The following is a 16,737-nucleotide window of genomic DNA, read 5'->3' as shown; positions in this document are numbered from 1 at the left end:
TTTTAAGTTGATTTTTTCATTATTTTAATGCCATATAATTCAAATCTAACCCTAGTGGAATGCTATAAATAGATAGTGAAGGCTTCAGGAAAAATACTTCTTCTGATTCAGAAAACCTGAGCTTTCTCTCTCCCTATCTTTAGCTGCCACTTCTTCTTTCTCTTCCCTCTTGATAATTTCGAAATCCTTAGTGTATGAGTAGTGCCCACACACATCAAGTGATACCTCAATCATAGTGAGGAAGATCGTGAAGAAAGACTTTCAGCAAGAAGGAGGTTTCAGCATCAAAGATTCAGAGAAAGAGATCCAGGTTCAGATATTGATAATGCTCTGCTACAGAAAGGAATCAAGGGCTAGATATCTGAACGGAAGGAGTCATATTATTCTGCTGCACCCAATGTAAGGTTTCCTAAACTTTATATGTGTTTATTTCATCGTTTTAGAAAGTTCATATTTAGGGTGTTAATAAACATACTTGCGAGTAGATCTAAGATCCTGGTAAAATAAATTCCAACAACTGGCCTCAGAGCCATGGTAATTGATTTACTTGCAAGAAATTTGGACTTTAAAACGATTGTTTGTATGATTTTTGGATGGTATCATGTTGTATTGAGTGTTATTTGATGATTGATTGATGTTTGTAAATTTTCGTAAAAAATAATTGCGATTTTGTTTCTGGAATTATTTTTATTGGATAGTATGGAAAAAATTAAGCAAGTTAGCCTTTTACAGAACTCAATTTCGATTTTATTTGAATTAGTTATGAATTTTTGAAGATTTGAAAAAATCGCGGCTGTGCTGAAATTTTCCTGCAATCGCAAAACTGTCCGTACAGTTCACAATTTTTTCGTTTTTCTTCGATTTTTCATGCTTTTTCATGGAATTAACTTCCGATTTTTGGTATAGTTTTGTATTTATACTATTACTATTCCTAATTCAATTCTAATTATGATTTTGAATTAATTTAATATTTTTTAAATTTAATTCAAGATATTAGTGTAATTTGAATTTGAATAGAATTAGTATCTATCTTCTTGCTTAAAAATCTATCTTATTTTAAAATTTGATTATATCTTATCTTATTTTAAATGTAAAAATAAGATATTTATAATCATGTAATTTTTAAATGATATAAGATATTTTGCTAATTTTTTAAATTTTGTTATTTTATTTATTTAAATTACATTTAAAATTTGAAAAAGATATTTATTTATCTTTTCTAATTTTTTATTTAATTTTTATTTATAAAATAACATTTAAAATTTTAAAAGTAGTTAGCAAATTTTGAAATGATATTTAGGTTGGTTGAAACCTAATTTTTTAAAATTGTAGGTTTAATTTTAAATTTAAATTTTAATTTAATTTCGAAATTTTTATTTCAATTTTTTTTTTTAAATTTTCGAAAATATTTTTTATTTAATTAATTATTTAATTTAAAATTAAATAAATCCTACATCCAACTATCCAGCTAACCTTGTTGCAGGAGTATGTGTTTTTAGCTTGTTTGTAAGTTTTCAAAACCTATTATTACTTGATTGCAAATAGCCATGGTTACTTTTTGCCAGATCTAATGATCTGATGGCTCCCCTGATTTGAACAACTGTACTAGGTTAATTACACTAGTTTAACCTAATAAAATTGATTAGCAACATAATTAATTTCATTTATTTTGAAATTAATTTAAGAAAATTATAGTTTAAAGAATTTTTTATTCTAAGCTAAACTATATGTATTTTCTTGTATTTAATTAAATATAGAATTATAACCATCTAGATTCTTTCTGAAGCTTAATTTAAATTTTTCATTAAATATTCCTATTTAAGTTGAAATTTAGTTATCTACAACTAACCAACTTAAATCTGAATATCTTTTGAATTTCAAATTTCAAAATTAAGTTGAGGAATTTTAGGCATTGGTTATTAAGATTCTTTAGATATTTTTTAAGTCAATATCTTTTCAAATATTAACTTAAAATGGAATATTTTCAAATTAAGTGGTTACAACTTAATTTTTGATATTTAATTAAATTTAAATTTGAAAATATTTAAGTTCTAGATTTTTTCTAATACAACTAAAATTAGATATCTTTTCAAATTTTGTGGAAAAGATACTTAGTCAAATAAGATATTTTCTAGATAATTATTTCTAGACTACTTATTATTTCTAATATTAATTAGGAAAATATTATACATTGTGAAATTAATTATTTATATAATTAATTTTGGTACAATTTATTTTAAGTATATTTTTCCTACTATTAAACTAGAGACTAATAATTAAGCCTTCTCTACACTTAATTATTTATTTCTTGAATTTAATACATTTAATTAATTTGAAAATTGAATATCTAAGTTGATTTTTATCATCATACTTAAATATTTCTTTTTCATGACATTTAATTAAATAGAAAATTATTTGTAGTTGAAATTTATTTTTTCAACTAAATTTAAATAATTTTCAAAATATATTTTTTTTCTTTATTTTATTAATCAATTTTCGAAATTGCATTTCTTAAATGCTGGAATTTCGAATTTTATTTGAAAAATAGATTAAGTTGTAAATTAATTATTTATTTTAATTAATTCTTGGATCAACTTAAATCAATGATTTTTTCATTTATTGATTAATTTAAAATAAATTGAATTAAAGTATATTATTAGAAATTGAATTAATTAGTCAAAGGAAAATCTAGATAGATGATATTTTTGCTTGAAGTATTTTTCTAGTGTATTTAATTAAATAGAAAATTAATATTTAAGTTGATTTTCATCATCATACTTAAATATTTGAAATTTTTCTTATATATTTAATTAAATAGGAAAATTATATTTTTTGTTGTAAATTAATTTTATTAATTAATTTTGGGCCAACATTAAATTAGAATAATTTTTCCAGGATTAATTTTTTATTTTAACATGCATTTTCGAAAATTGTATTCTTAAATACTTTAATTTTTCGAAATGCAATATATATTTATAAAAAATTAAATTTGAGTTGTAAATTAATTTATATTAATTTTGTAACAACTTAAATTGAATATTTTTCTAAATATTTATTGGAAATTATTACTAAGATGGAAATAATTCATGTTATTTTTATATCCATCTAAGTAAAATTTATAAATATTAAATTAAAATTTATATTTAGAATTTTTCATTCTAAATTGGAAATTTTAAATAAATATATATTTAAAATAAATAAATTAAATAAAGAGAATCAAAGAAAATACAACTCACTTTAAATAATGAGCTTGATTATTATTAAGATATTCGATCTCCATTGTTGGTCTTATAAAAGTTAAATGTTTTCAATATAACCTCGAGACGCTAGACTTCGTCCCCCTATGGATGGTTATTCGTTGAACGCATTTAACACCGTAAGATTTCATTTGATAAGTGTTTTGTGAGTTTTCGTCTCTATTTAGACTCTCCCCTACGGTGACTACTTAGAGATAAACTCATAAAACATGAAACAATGGTGGAAGCTCATAAAATGAGAATAACCTTGACTCTCGCCTACCGGGACAACGTTGGATTCTTATTTTGATTGAATAAAATGTTGCTAGAATGGTTTCTATTTTAGATGAGCTGACAACTCTATTCAATAAATGATGCTTTGACTCTCGCCTACCGGGACACTGTATCAGTTTGTTGAAAACCTTGGAAATTATTTAGGATTGTATGTTTTAGTATTTTCACTTGTCATTCCTACTTCCTATATGCTTATAATTTCTGAATTGTGTATGAATTTATATTGAACCATGTTATTTTCTGTTATTACACTACAAGAAAAGGGCTTTTTGCCGGCGCATTTGGTGACATGCGCCGGCAAAAGTTGTCGACACAAACAAATATATGGAATCCCAATTTTTTTTTGGGTTTACTTTTGCCGGCGCATATGTGCGCCGGCAAAACATATCTATACCGGCGCTATCAAGTTAAATGCGCCGGTAAAACGTGAAAACATTAGGCGCGAGAATTTGCCGCCTTTGATTTCATTTTTGGGGCGCATTTATACTTTTGCCGGCGCACATTTGCGCCGGTAAAAGTAACCAAATTTATTGGAGGGGAAATTCCCGCGTGGGTTTTATGTGGTAGGTGGGGCCACTTTTGCCGGCGCACTTATGCGCCGGCAAAAGTGTTAAGTGAAACGCACGTTTTGGGTTTAGGTTTACAAATATTTTTTTAATACTTTTACCGGCGCAATTGGATGCGCCGGTAAAAGTATTAATATGTATCAGGGGCTACGAAGCCCCCCCTTTCTTCCCCCCACTTCATTTTCTGGAAAACAGCCGCCCCCTCTCTTCTCTCTGGTTTTCTCTCAGCCGCCCCCTCTCTTCTCTCTTGTTTTCTCTCAGCCGCCCCCTCTATCTCTCTCAATCTCTCTAAATTTCTCTCAAAATCTATCTCCCCCACTCAATCCCTCTAATTTCCCATTATTTTTTTCCCCAAATAAAAAATCCGACCACACTCCGACGACACCACCGGCGGCTGCACCACCGCACCACCACTACCGTCCGCATCACCGCACCGCCCAACGCACCTGTTCAAGGTATTTTTTATTTTTTTTCTATTGATTAAATATTTAGATTTGTATATATGTGTATGTGTATATGGTAGATATGTTTGTATATGTGTATGTGTATGTATGTATGTATTTATATGTATGTGAGTGTATATACGTATATGTGTGTATGTGTATGTATGTATATTTGTGTATGTGTATGTATGTATGTAGGTATATATGTGTATGTGTATGTATTTATATATGTATGTATGTATGTATGTATGCATGAATATATGTATGTAAATATGTATGTGTATGTATGTATATATGAATGTATGTATGTATGTAAATATGTATGTATATATGTGTGTATGTATGTATATATGTATGTAAACATATATGTATATATGTATGTATGGGTGTGTATAAGTGTATGTGAGTTTATGTGTATGTGTATGTGTGTGTATGTGTATAAGTGGGTGTAGGTGAATAGCTATGTGTATGTGAGTGTATATACTAATATATGTGTGTATGTGTTGATATGTATTTAGGTATTAAATTTTTAATTTGATTTTACTTTTTTATGTAATTAGGTCCGTGTTCAACCGCTCGGGATTACCGCAAGCTGCCACAAGTTGTTATTTTTTCACTCGATTCAGGTATATTTTTTTGCTTTCACTTAGTACGTAGTAGTTTTTGATATTAGTTTATATGTATATGCATGTTAGTGAAGTAGGTTCTGTGATAAAATTGACTGCTGTTGGATGGGTGGATTATTTTCATGTTTATATATATTGTCTTGAAATATTTGTTTGTGTTGTTTATAGGTTTTGAAAATTTTGGGTTTACAATTTTTAAGCCGTTATGCTGCCGAAATTTTAGTAGGTAAAATGTGAAATTAAATAATTGTTTAAAAAAAAAATTAAGAATAACTTAATAAAGTAATTGGTGATAAAATAAAATAAATAAAGTAAAACATAAAATTGAAATTGGAACATGTAATTTAAAAATTTAGTGAAGTAATTTTATTTAAAAAAAAAATATTTTAAATTTAAATAATAAATAATTAGAAAAATAAAGTGGTAAGTTTACGTTTTTAAAAAGTTAGTAATTTTAATGTAAATAATAAATGATTAAAAAATAATAAAAGTAAAAAATAATGTAATATATAATTTACTATATATTAAAATTTTGAAAAAGTTAGTAATTTTAATTTAAATAATAAATGATAAAAAAAATAATAAAAATAAAAAAAATGTAATATATAAATTAGTATATATTATAATCTATAATAGGTAATCAATTATTTTTTATTTTAAAAAATTGTTAATCTTTAATTTAAATGAATAAATGTGAAAATTATAAATTACTACTTATTGTTTAATTTTAAAAAGTAAGTAAGTGATATTATTAACTTTAAAAAGGTTGTAATTTTTAAGTTAAAAAAAAAATAGAAAATTATAAATGAATATTTATTGTTAAATTTAAAATGTAAGCAAATGATATTTTGAAAATTAAAAAGTTTGTAATTTGTAATTTAAATAAATAAAATAAAAATTATGAATTAACTTTTATAATAAAAATTAAAATTTAATCAAGTGATATTTTTAAAATTTTAAAACTTTTATACTTATAATCTAAAGATAAAATAAAATAAAATTTTAAAGTAATTATATTTAGAATTTAATCAAGTTATCATAAAGTAAGTGTAACTATAAAGTAACTATAAATGAGCATAAGATATTAAAATAGCATAAAATTAAATTGTTTTTATCTTTTCTTCATCTCTTTGGTTATACACCAAAGATAGGATAGAACAATTGTATTTGTATTATCACATAGTGATAATTTAATTTTTTTTTCAATTTTACACATGCACGAAATACCTTAGACCCGTTTGGAGAGGCTGAGTCAGTAAGGACTCTTAATACGCTTCTCCAAATTATCCAGGACTGTTTGTCCGCATGGATAGTTTGGGCTTGTTTTATACTTATAGTATGATCTATTGCTTATTTGATTATTTCATTAGTAGATATTTTGGTACAACGTCTTCTTACACGTTCTTGTAAGTCGGCAAACTTAATTACTACAAGTTTGCTAACTTATAAGAACTGTGGGGAGGTGCTGCCGAAATTTTTACAAAAATGAAATAATCTTAAGAGCGTAGATTGCACTATATGTATATTACAAACCTGAATGGGATAGGTTCTTTACCCTTTTAGTAATGGAGTGAGAAGGTGGATTAGGACACTTGCACATTTTTTTGTTTGTTTTTAAATTGTTTTTGTTAAATACTTCGTAGTGGAAGATGCCTGCCAACCGAAGTTGGATGAAGGCGCACCGGCGCTCTGCAGAGTTTCGAAGTGGCGTTGACGAGTTTGTTGCGGTAGCAACAAACCACGTGAACGCTGACGGATTAGCTCGATGCCCATGCATGCGGTGTTTGAATGTGAATTTTCACACACCTGCAACTATAAGGGTTCATTTATTTCTCAGCGGGATCCAACCTTCGTACAACCCCTGGTATTTCCACGGGGAGACTTTCTCTCAGCCCGCAGTTGAACTTCCTGAAAATGACGAAGAGGAAATGGCAGATGTGTTGGCCGACATGTTAAGAGGGGACCCTGGGTTTGACGAATCTGCTAACACTACTGATTCTTTCAATGAACCCCCTATCAACGACAACAACAAGTTCGATGACTTGTTTAAGGAGATGGAGGCTGAGTTATATCCAGGTTGCAAAAAGTCAGCCCTTAATGCACTGGTAAAGCTTATGCACTGCAAGGTTTTGAATAGGTGGAGCAACCACTCTTTCGATATGTTGCTGTCCATCTTGATTGATCTATTTCCAGAGGGGACAAAATTACCGAAGTCGCATTATGAGTCGAAGATGCGATTGCGCAATCTAGGTTTGGGTTACGACTCAATAGATGTGTGCAAGTATAATTGTGCTATTTTCTGGAAGGAGAATGAGAAGAAGGAGTTTTGCCCTGTATGTGGCGAATCACGATGGGTGAAAAGAAAGGGTAAGGGGAAAAAAGTTCCTCACAAAGTTATGCGTTACTTCCCACTCACACCTAGGCTGAAACGATTATATTGCTCAAGACACACTGCGGAGGATATGCGGTGGCATTACTCGCAGAGACCAAAAGAAGACGGTGTGCTTAGGCATCCTGCGGATGCTGAAGAATGGAAGCAGTTTGACCGCCTTCATCCGTCTTTTGCTGTTGAACCTAGAAATGTCAGACTGGGATTGACGACTGACGGTTTTAATCCATTTGGCAACATGAGCAACTCTTACAGCCTGTGGCCAGTTATTTGTGTCCCATATAATTTGCCACCGTGGAAGTGTATGAGTTCTGAATCGTTGTTGTTGACCTTATTAATTCCAGGTCCATCATCTCCTGGGAAAGACATAGATGTATTCATGAGACCGTTAATTGATGAACTGAAACAGTTGTGGGAGACGGGTGTTGAAACGCACTGTGGGATAGACTTGAGGTATGCCTTACTAATTTTTTTAATTTCTAAATTACTATACTCTTATTAAATTGTAATTAATGTATTAATGTGTAACTTTTTGCAGACCAAGTTTATCCTCCCACGAGATAACCCTACATTCGTAGACTACGGTGAGTACGAGATGTCAAAGGGTTTACGTGACTGGAGGGCAGACTGCAAGAAGAAGTGGATACAAAACATTGAGGAGCTTGGACAGGAGAGGGCCGACATGTCACCTCCTGAGGGAGTAACTCAAGAGGTGTGGAGTGACTGCATCGCTTATTGGAGCACAGACAAACAAAAGGTACATTTTTTAAAATTTTAAATTTTGGTAATGTTTAATTTATATAGTCAATAATAAATAATTAATTGTTAGAAAAATTATTAATTTCAGGCGAGAGCAGCGAAAAATAAAGAAAGTCGGGGTAAGATGAAATTTTTAGGAGGCTGGGGCTCCAAGCCCATTGTTTCACATGTTGTCGAAGGGGTAAGTTTATATTTAACTATCATTCATTTAACTTTTTCTATTAAAATAACAGTACTAATATATTTTCTCTTGAAAATAGGCTAACCCCGACACAGGAGAACTGCCAACTGCGGTGGAAACTTTTCAAAAGTTTCACCATAAAGGCAACGATTGGCGCAACGAGTTCGCGCAACAAGCTTACGTAAGTTTACGTTTTAATTCAATTTTTATTTATTTCTTTCAATTTATTTTGTGTTAAAATTAACCATTTAACTTACTTGTTTAATTGTTTTAGGAGCAAATGGTTGAAATAGCGGCAACTCAACCAGCGCCCACTGCAGATGAGCCCGAAGAGCCTGCTGTCGATCCTACACAGTACCCCCGAGACTTACCTGTTATGACGCAAGTACTCGGGGAACGATCTCGGCATCTTAGAGGCTTTGGTCATCTCCCCAGACTGAAGGGAGTTGGGGCCAAAAGAGCACCTGCCACGCATCCTTCAGCCCAACCGACTGTTACAATGGAACAGTACGAGGCTTTACAGAAAAAAGTGGAGGAAGCGGAGCAGACAACTCAACATACGAGGCAGCAGTATGAGACACAACAACTCTACCTCAGACGATTCCAAGATCAGTTTGAGTATCTTTCTCGAGCTGTGCCGGGTTTCAACTTGCCTCCCATGGATCTTCCACCATTGCCCACTCCTGGTGCTGGATCATCTGAGCCGCTGCTGGTGCTGGATCGTCATCGCAGCCTCCCGAGACTCAGAGAAACAACGATGACGACATTACCCGCCTATAGAACTGTACTTTTTTTATTATCCAGTTCGAACATTTAACATTTTGTTTATATACTGATTTTAGTAGTAATTAATGTTGGTTTATCTTGTAATGTAAATTATGTTGGTTTATTTTGTTAATATAATATTATAATTATTTAAAAAAATATAATTAATTATATTTAATTAATTAATATTAAAATTAATTAAATATAATTAATTAAATTTTTTTAAAAATAAAATTTAATACTTTTGCCGGCGCAATAGTGCGCCGGTAAAAAGTGGCAAAAACAATTGGCGCCAACAGCCAGATTGGCGCCAATAGTTTTGCCGGCGCACTACATGCGCCGGCAAAACCTAATCATAGCAGGTTCAAGGCGGATAAGGGCATTTTTTAACACCGGCGCTTATTTATTGCCGGCGTTATTCCTCGCCGGTAAAAGGACGTTTTACCGGCGCAGTTAATGTACGCGCCGGTAAAAAGTCCTTTACCGACCAAGCTTCCCAGATAAGCTTTGCCGGCGCACAACTGCGCCGGCAAAGCTTTACCGGCGCAGTCAGTGTACTTTTGCCGGCGCAACAATGCGCCGGTAAAAGCTGGATTTCTTGTAGTGTTAAGTTGTAGTTTAATTTCGAATCTTCATTGTTGGTCTAACATGTTTGTTTTTCTAATGAGATAAATCCCTAATGGATTTTCACCATTAGACATACATAATAGTGTAAGATCTCGAAAGATAAATATTGTATATGCAACATGTAGCTGTTCATCAATTGATGACACCTTAGACTAGTATTTTTACAATATGAAACAAGAAGATTACATAAATAAGATTACTTTGTCTTTCGCTAATCGAAGCATCGTTGGATTCTTATTTGTAAACGAAATTATCCTAATTCTTCTTAGCTTATTCATTTCGAATTAGCTCAATAATATATCATTGGATGAATGGTCTATAAATCATTTCATGTCATTATATTTTCTCTTAAGAAATTAAATGACGCATATGATTATAATCCCGAAATTCTATTCCCAATTGATATAAATCCTCAATCTTAGAAATCTCCTACTTGTATGGGCAAATCTGACTTAGAGTTTGTATTAGTAGTGGTGGTCCAAGAAAGAATTACTCATTATATTTGGTTGAATTTAAGTCTTTGACTTTAATTTTAGAATCCAAACAGAAATTTTCTTATATTTCTAATTCCAGAATACAATACAGTTACACTTTCTCAAGTGTTTAATATCCATCTTCTATTAATGGATTAAAACTGTATGGAATATGAGTTAGGTATTCTGTGACCAGGATCCACTTGAAGTATTCTAAGAACTCTTTGATGTAACTATACCTAAGTCATCAAAAGACACTACCACATTTTTTTTTAATCTATGGCATTTGTATCTTGTTCATAGTAGATTTGACAAGATCAATCTCTGCAAAGAGTTAATATGCCTATATCCACTGAAAGTAGTTCATCTCATTCGCAGATGGATGTACATTCAGGGGCGGATATGAGTTTTTCGTTGTATTCTTAAAACGATAACTCTAGATTATACCTTTTAGCAAAGAAATTTGAAATGTTTGAAAAATTTCATTAATTTCTAGCAATGGTTAAAACCATTAAGGTAAGTGGTTAAAGATCTTGCGAACTGATAGGGGTGGAGAAATAGTTAGTAGATATGCAGTTCAAAGATCATTAATTTGATTTTTGAATTATATCCAAACTTACCTCCCCAGAAATTTCGAGTTGCATATTGATGATTAGTTACTAGTCGTTGCCTAAATCTTCTATGGTAATACAATTTCAGAATGATGTAATGGTTGTATACTTAATGTAAATCATTACTAGATTCATGGATGACCTAATCAAAATCTTAAGAAAAGCTAGAACTGTTAACCATAGTTTGTTAGCTTTTCTAAGTGATTAGGGGTGGACCATCCCATTGTCAATAGATAAGAAAGTGTTTGTTCAAACAAATACTACTTTTCTAAGAAAATGACTAAGTCTGAAAAACAAGTAGCAAATAAGGGAGATATTTAATTCTTGATTCCAAAAGTGTTCTATCATCTTACATAGGATGATCCCACTGCCTCTGTTGTCTTGTCACAATCAAAGAGGTTAATACCATTTAGTTTTCTTCGACATAATTCACGGTACCTTGTCGTAGTGGGAGAGTTTCTAGGAACTCACCTTCTTATAACTTGGGAGACACTAGTGATTAAAATCCATTGTGAGTTTAAACAAGTAATGGATTGTCATGATAAGAAACTAAGAAGAAAGCCAATAGAACTATGGTTTAATCCATTCACATGGAGTAACCTAAAGTTTTCTATTACAAGGACATAAAAGGAAATTTTCGTTTATAAGTCCATTCAATGGACTTAACAAAACTTCCTGTTCCTAGTATTATAGGTTTGAGTTTATCTAAACCTATGGCTTGTGGTATACCTGGTAATTACTTACTCTAATGCAAGCAACTTACTTTAGTAAGATGCTGAAGCATTTTCTTTCTAATGGCAATCTATAGAAGCTTCACAACTTCTTAGGTATAGATTTTATTTATCTAAGGAAAAGTCTCATCTATTCCAGAAAAGATAAAGCCATGAAAGAATTTCTCAAATCAACAGTGAGAGGTCTTAGATATGCTTTTGTATGCCTTAGACCAGACACCTGCTGTTGAGTGGGAGTAATGAGTAGGTATCAGATTAATCCAGGAGAAGAACATTGGAAGACAATCAAGTAAATCTTAAGATAAAGAAGAGGAACTATATGTTAGTCTATAATGGTATGTTTAAAACTCTTAGACTACACCATATCAGATTTCGAAATTTGCCTTTGTGCTAGTAAATCTTTCTGATAAGATGGTGGTTACTCTGGGGGTGGAATAGTGATTTTGGAGAAGTGTAAAAACCTATCTGAATTCTCTAGGTCTACCAGATAGGGACTGAATGTTAAAGCTGCAGGAAAGGTACTTATTCAGTCTAAGGAAGGTTCTATACATTTTTGGCATCATTCCAAATTGCCTTAAACTACTAGTGTTAATTTCCTGATTAACCAAAAATAGTTGCCAAAGATATAGAATCCAGTATCCCAAGAGAGTAGACATATAGAGAGGAATTTCACATTATCAATGATTTTGTGATTAAGGAAGAGTAATGGTGGAGAAAAGGTTGTGTTTAATTCAACCTTTCAGATCCTATTACGAGGAGGTTATTACTACTACACTTGATTTATATATCAAGGTGTTGAGATTATTTGAAACACACTTTTTGTTTTATATTAGTGCAAGTGGGAGTTTGTTGGGTTTTATGCCCTAAATAAAACTCATTTCAATATAATCAGATTTACTTATTAATATAGATCAGAAATAACATTTAATGTTGCATGGTTCACATGATTTATTTCATGATTATATGTACATAATGTATAGATTCATCTGAAACTCTTTTCACATACTTGATCCTGTTTATTGTGCCGTCAACACATTGGAAAGTAAACATGACTATGTGAATAAAGTTTCCTAGATTTATCAGACACAGGGTTTTACTGATATGATAATCTACAACAAGAGTTTACATGTATTTGGAGAAATACTATGTTCTTTGCAGAACATTGGTTAAAGTAAAGCTCAGGTTGGATGCATGGAGTATGCATCGGAAGGGACCGATATTGAACTTTGACTTAGATTTAATTAAACTTACCGTAAAATCTATTCAAGTCAATATCGCCTAGTTGATCCTAGATCAAATGATCTTAATGCTGTTATGATTAGGCCCAATCTTGAAAGGTTATTCGCGTTCCTTGAATTGTTAGTTAAGTCTACTTTTAGGTCAGGGTGATACGTACTTTTTGGGAACACGGTAGTGCAATTGAGTGGGAGCGCTAGCATAAACATGGAATCTATAGCTTCTATCTGGCGAATAGTAAGAAAAGGATGATCTCCTTCGAGCTTGACCAAACGAAAATAAATGGTGGAGATCTCATTTCACATAAGCTGAAATATCATTTATACGGGGTCAAGTGTTTTAAGGATAAAATACATAGTAGGGTGTTACGGTAATTTAATCCCTTTACTGTGTAGATCATTCATATAGAGGATAATTGATCAAATTAGGATTATAAGAATGTATAACTAATGATGTGTCTATATGGTGGACCATATAGAGCATTCTATATACTGAGAGTGCAATTCTAAGTTCTATGCGTGGATTCAACGAAGAATTAATAAGTTAGTAAATTTTAGTGCTAAATTCTTGATCTACTTATTGGAAGCTCGGTTATATAGACCCATGGTCCCCCCACTAGTTGAGATAATATTGCTTGTAAGACTTATGTAATTGGTTTTGATTAATCAATTATAATTCACAAATTAGACTATGTCTATTTGTGAAATTTTCACTAAGTAAGGGCGCAATTGTAAAGAAAGAGTTTATAGGGGCATATTTGTTAATTATGATACTTTGTATGGTTCAATTAATAAATATGATAAATGACAATATTATTTAATAATTATTTATAGTTATTAAATAGTTAGAATTGACATTTAAATGGTTGAATTAGGAAATTGGCATTTTTGAGAAAATCAGATACAAAAGGTGTTAAAATTGCAAAATTGCAAAAAGCAAGGCCCAATCCACTAAGTGTATGGCCGGCCACCTTAGTAGGTATTTTAAGTTGATTTTTTCATTATTTTAATGCCATATAATTCAAATCTAACCCTAGTGGAATGCTATAAATAGATAATGAAGGCTTCAGGAAAAATACTTCTTCTGATTCAGAAAACCTGAGCTTTCTCTCTCCCTATCTTTAGCTGTCACTTCTTCTTTCTCTTCCCTCTTGATAATTTCGAAATCCTTAGTGTATGAGTAGTGCCCACACACATCAAGTGATACCTCAATCATAGTGAGGAAGATCGTGAAGAAAGACTTTCAGCAAGAAGGAGGTTTCAGCATCAAAGATTCAGAGAAAGAGATCCAGGTTCAGATATTGATAATGCTCTACTACAGAAAGGAATCAAGGGCTAGATATCTGAACGGAAGGAGTCATATTATTCCGCTGCACCCAATGTAAGGTTTCCTAAACTTTATATGTGTTTATTTCATCGTTTTAGAAAGTTCATATTTAGGGTGTTAATAAACATACTTGTGAGTAGATCTAAGATCCTGGTAAAATAAATTCCAACAATTATATCACAGAAAGGCGTCGTTCTGTGCCCGTTGTGGGCAATCAGACATGCCCTGAATTCTTTCGATGGATCCATCGGGATCTCGAACCTTGGACCCTGACTGGAATCTCGAAGACCCATTTGAAGAAAGCTCTAGAATTCGCTTTGTTTCGGGTTGTGATTGTTGGAGGGAGATTGTTTGTTGACTTGTACTATGAGTGTGTACAGAGTCGAGCTATGTTTACGATTTGGGGTTTGTTGTAACTTCTTAGAAGGTACCCCTGGATGGTTCCTGATGTTGATATGATGTTTGATTGTATGGACAAGCCTAGTATTAACCGAACTGAACATGGATCGATGCCATTGCCTCTGTTTCAATACTGTACCACTCAAGCTCATTTTGACATCCCTTTTCTTGATTGGTCCTTTTGGGGTTGGTAAGAATTAAATTCTCTTCTTTCATTAAACTACATGATTATCATTTAATTATTTTCTTAATGTAGTTTTCATTTCATTATCCAAAAAATTTTCCAATTACATTGGCACAAAAGGATTGAGCTAATTTGTTTACAAAAGTTTGAATTATTACGACTAATCACCAATAATCTAAAATTAGAGGTATGTTCTATTTGAATTAATTTATTCATTGGGCTTATATATTTGTGTATTTTTTTTTGGTATTTGTGTATTTATGCGATTTTTTTTTTTATGAATTACTCTTTTTAAAAATAAATATGTTTATATAAATTTAAATTTAAACTCTATATAAAATAATAATTTTTTTTTCTAGAAACATAAAGCTACAGACTAATTTCATTAACAATCATCAATATAAAATTTAAACTCTATATTAAAAAATACTTTTTTTTTTTCTAGAAATATAAAGCTACAGATTAATTTCATTAACAATCATCAATATAAATCTGAACAATTCAAAATCAAAACAAATAAATATTCAAGTATTTCAATAAATTCATAAACAAATAAATCAGAACAATTCAAAATCTCAAATCAAGAAAATTAAAAGTTTAGATTTATAATCTTTACAATATGAAAAACTTAAATAGATTTATCTACCATTGTTGTTGTCGTTGCTTAGTTACTGAATTCTTAAACAGAAACCACTAGAACTTATATAAAACTAATATTTACGTGGCTCGCCACGTAATTTTCATCTAGTAATAAAATACATTTCATTTTTGACAAGGACAAAATGAATTGACCATAATATAATAATAATATATTAGTAATATAATATATATTTTTTTAAAGAATATAAAACAATTAATAGTGTCCACGTATTGAAATAGAAAATAATATAATATATCTCAATAATGCATTGGCAATAATATTTTTTTAAACGTGACTCTGTATCTGTTTTATACTATATAATAATAAAATGCTTTTCTAAGTAAAAGAGAAATATGATAGTGCCGAATTAGTTGAGGTTTTACTACTTTCACTAAACTAATTAGTAATATTAAGCACTAGCTACCATTTTCTGAAGCGACAATAGATTTTACTATATGTATCATGAACATTTATTAAAACTTTCACATATAGAAATTTATGGACATATTTTTCTTTTAAAAATATTTAATAATATTTTAACAAAATATAAATATATATTGCTAAAATAGAGGAATGAGGTTTGAAAATGAAATGATAAAATAAAATACTTTTTGTATGTATTTTTATAAATTTGTCTAAATTAAAACTAAATCATATATATTTTCTAGTTTTTTTTGACCTCTTGAAATAGAAAAATTGAAATATTACACAAATTTTTACAACACTCAATTAAACAATAATAATTTAAAATTTAATTATTTTACTAATTCCTTTTAAATATCTAGCTTATAATTATAAGGCGTTAATACTTTGCTAAAAAAAACAATGCCATAATAAAATAGTTAAAGAAATAGAAGAATGGACGTTTTTTTCTTAAAAAAAAATAATGCAAATAAAATCAAAGTATTCTAGTTTCATTTTGCATTAAGTAATGGTTGAGCATTGTCCAAGAAAAAAAAAAGTATGATTGCATTTTTCGAAATTATTATATTAAATTATATATTTATTTATCAATTTGTACATGTTTTTTTGCAGCATCTATTTATCAATATTTACACAAAAGAGTGTACAGTAAAAAAAAACTACTAACCAAATTAAGAAATGATATATTTATTAGGTGTGCGTTGTTTAATCATTCATTGGCTTTTAAAACGTGAAAAATGCACAAACAAATGGTTGAAAAAAAATCTAGATATGATTTTTCACATTGTCATATCTATATGATATGTAATTTATTCTATTCTTTATTAT

The 16,737-nt window shown here is 30.3% G+C and overlaps 1 protein-coding gene across 1 annotated transcript; it reads left to right on the top strand.

Moving 5' to 3' along the window:
• Positions 1-7,989: 7,989 nt before the first annotated feature.
• On the top strand, positions 7,990-9,716 carry LOC133033901 (uncharacterized). The gene is made up of 5 exons (XM_061108975.1): positions 7,990-8,311; positions 8,402-8,494; positions 8,574-8,675; positions 8,769-9,206; positions 9,519-9,716. The coding sequence occupies exons 1-5, from the start codon at positions 8,075-8,077 to the stop codon at positions 9,714-9,716; spliced, it is 1,068 nt and encodes a 355-aa protein (XP_060964958.1). The 5' UTR covers positions 7,990-8,074.
• Positions 9,717-16,737: the final 7,021 nt, after the last annotated feature.

The sequence above is a fragment of the Cannabis sativa genome, chromosome 1 (genome assembly GCF_029168945.1).
Source record: "Cannabis sativa cultivar Pink pepper isolate KNU-18-1 chromosome 1, ASM2916894v1, whole genome shotgun sequence".
Classification (NCBI taxonomy): domain Eukaryota; kingdom Viridiplantae; phylum Streptophyta; class Magnoliopsida; order Rosales; family Cannabaceae; genus Cannabis; species Cannabis sativa.
Note: the sequence above shows the minus strand (reverse complement) of the source record. Positions and strands in the feature narration are given on the sequence as shown.

Excerpts from the sequence above, each read along its gene's own strand:
- LOC133033901 (XM_061108975.1), top strand. The coding sequence starts at position 8,075 with ATGTGTAACTTTTTGCAGACCAAGTTTATCCTCCCACGAGATAACCCT. Across the intron at positions 8,312-8,401 it reads GGAGCACAGACAAACAAAAG|GCGAGAGCAGCGAAAAATAA; the intron begins GTACATTTTTTA and ends TATTAATTTCAG. Across the intron at positions 9,207-9,518 it reads GATCATCTGAGCCGCTGCTG|TGCGCCGGTAAAAAGTGGCA; the intron begins GTGCTGGATCGT and ends CCGGCGCAATAG.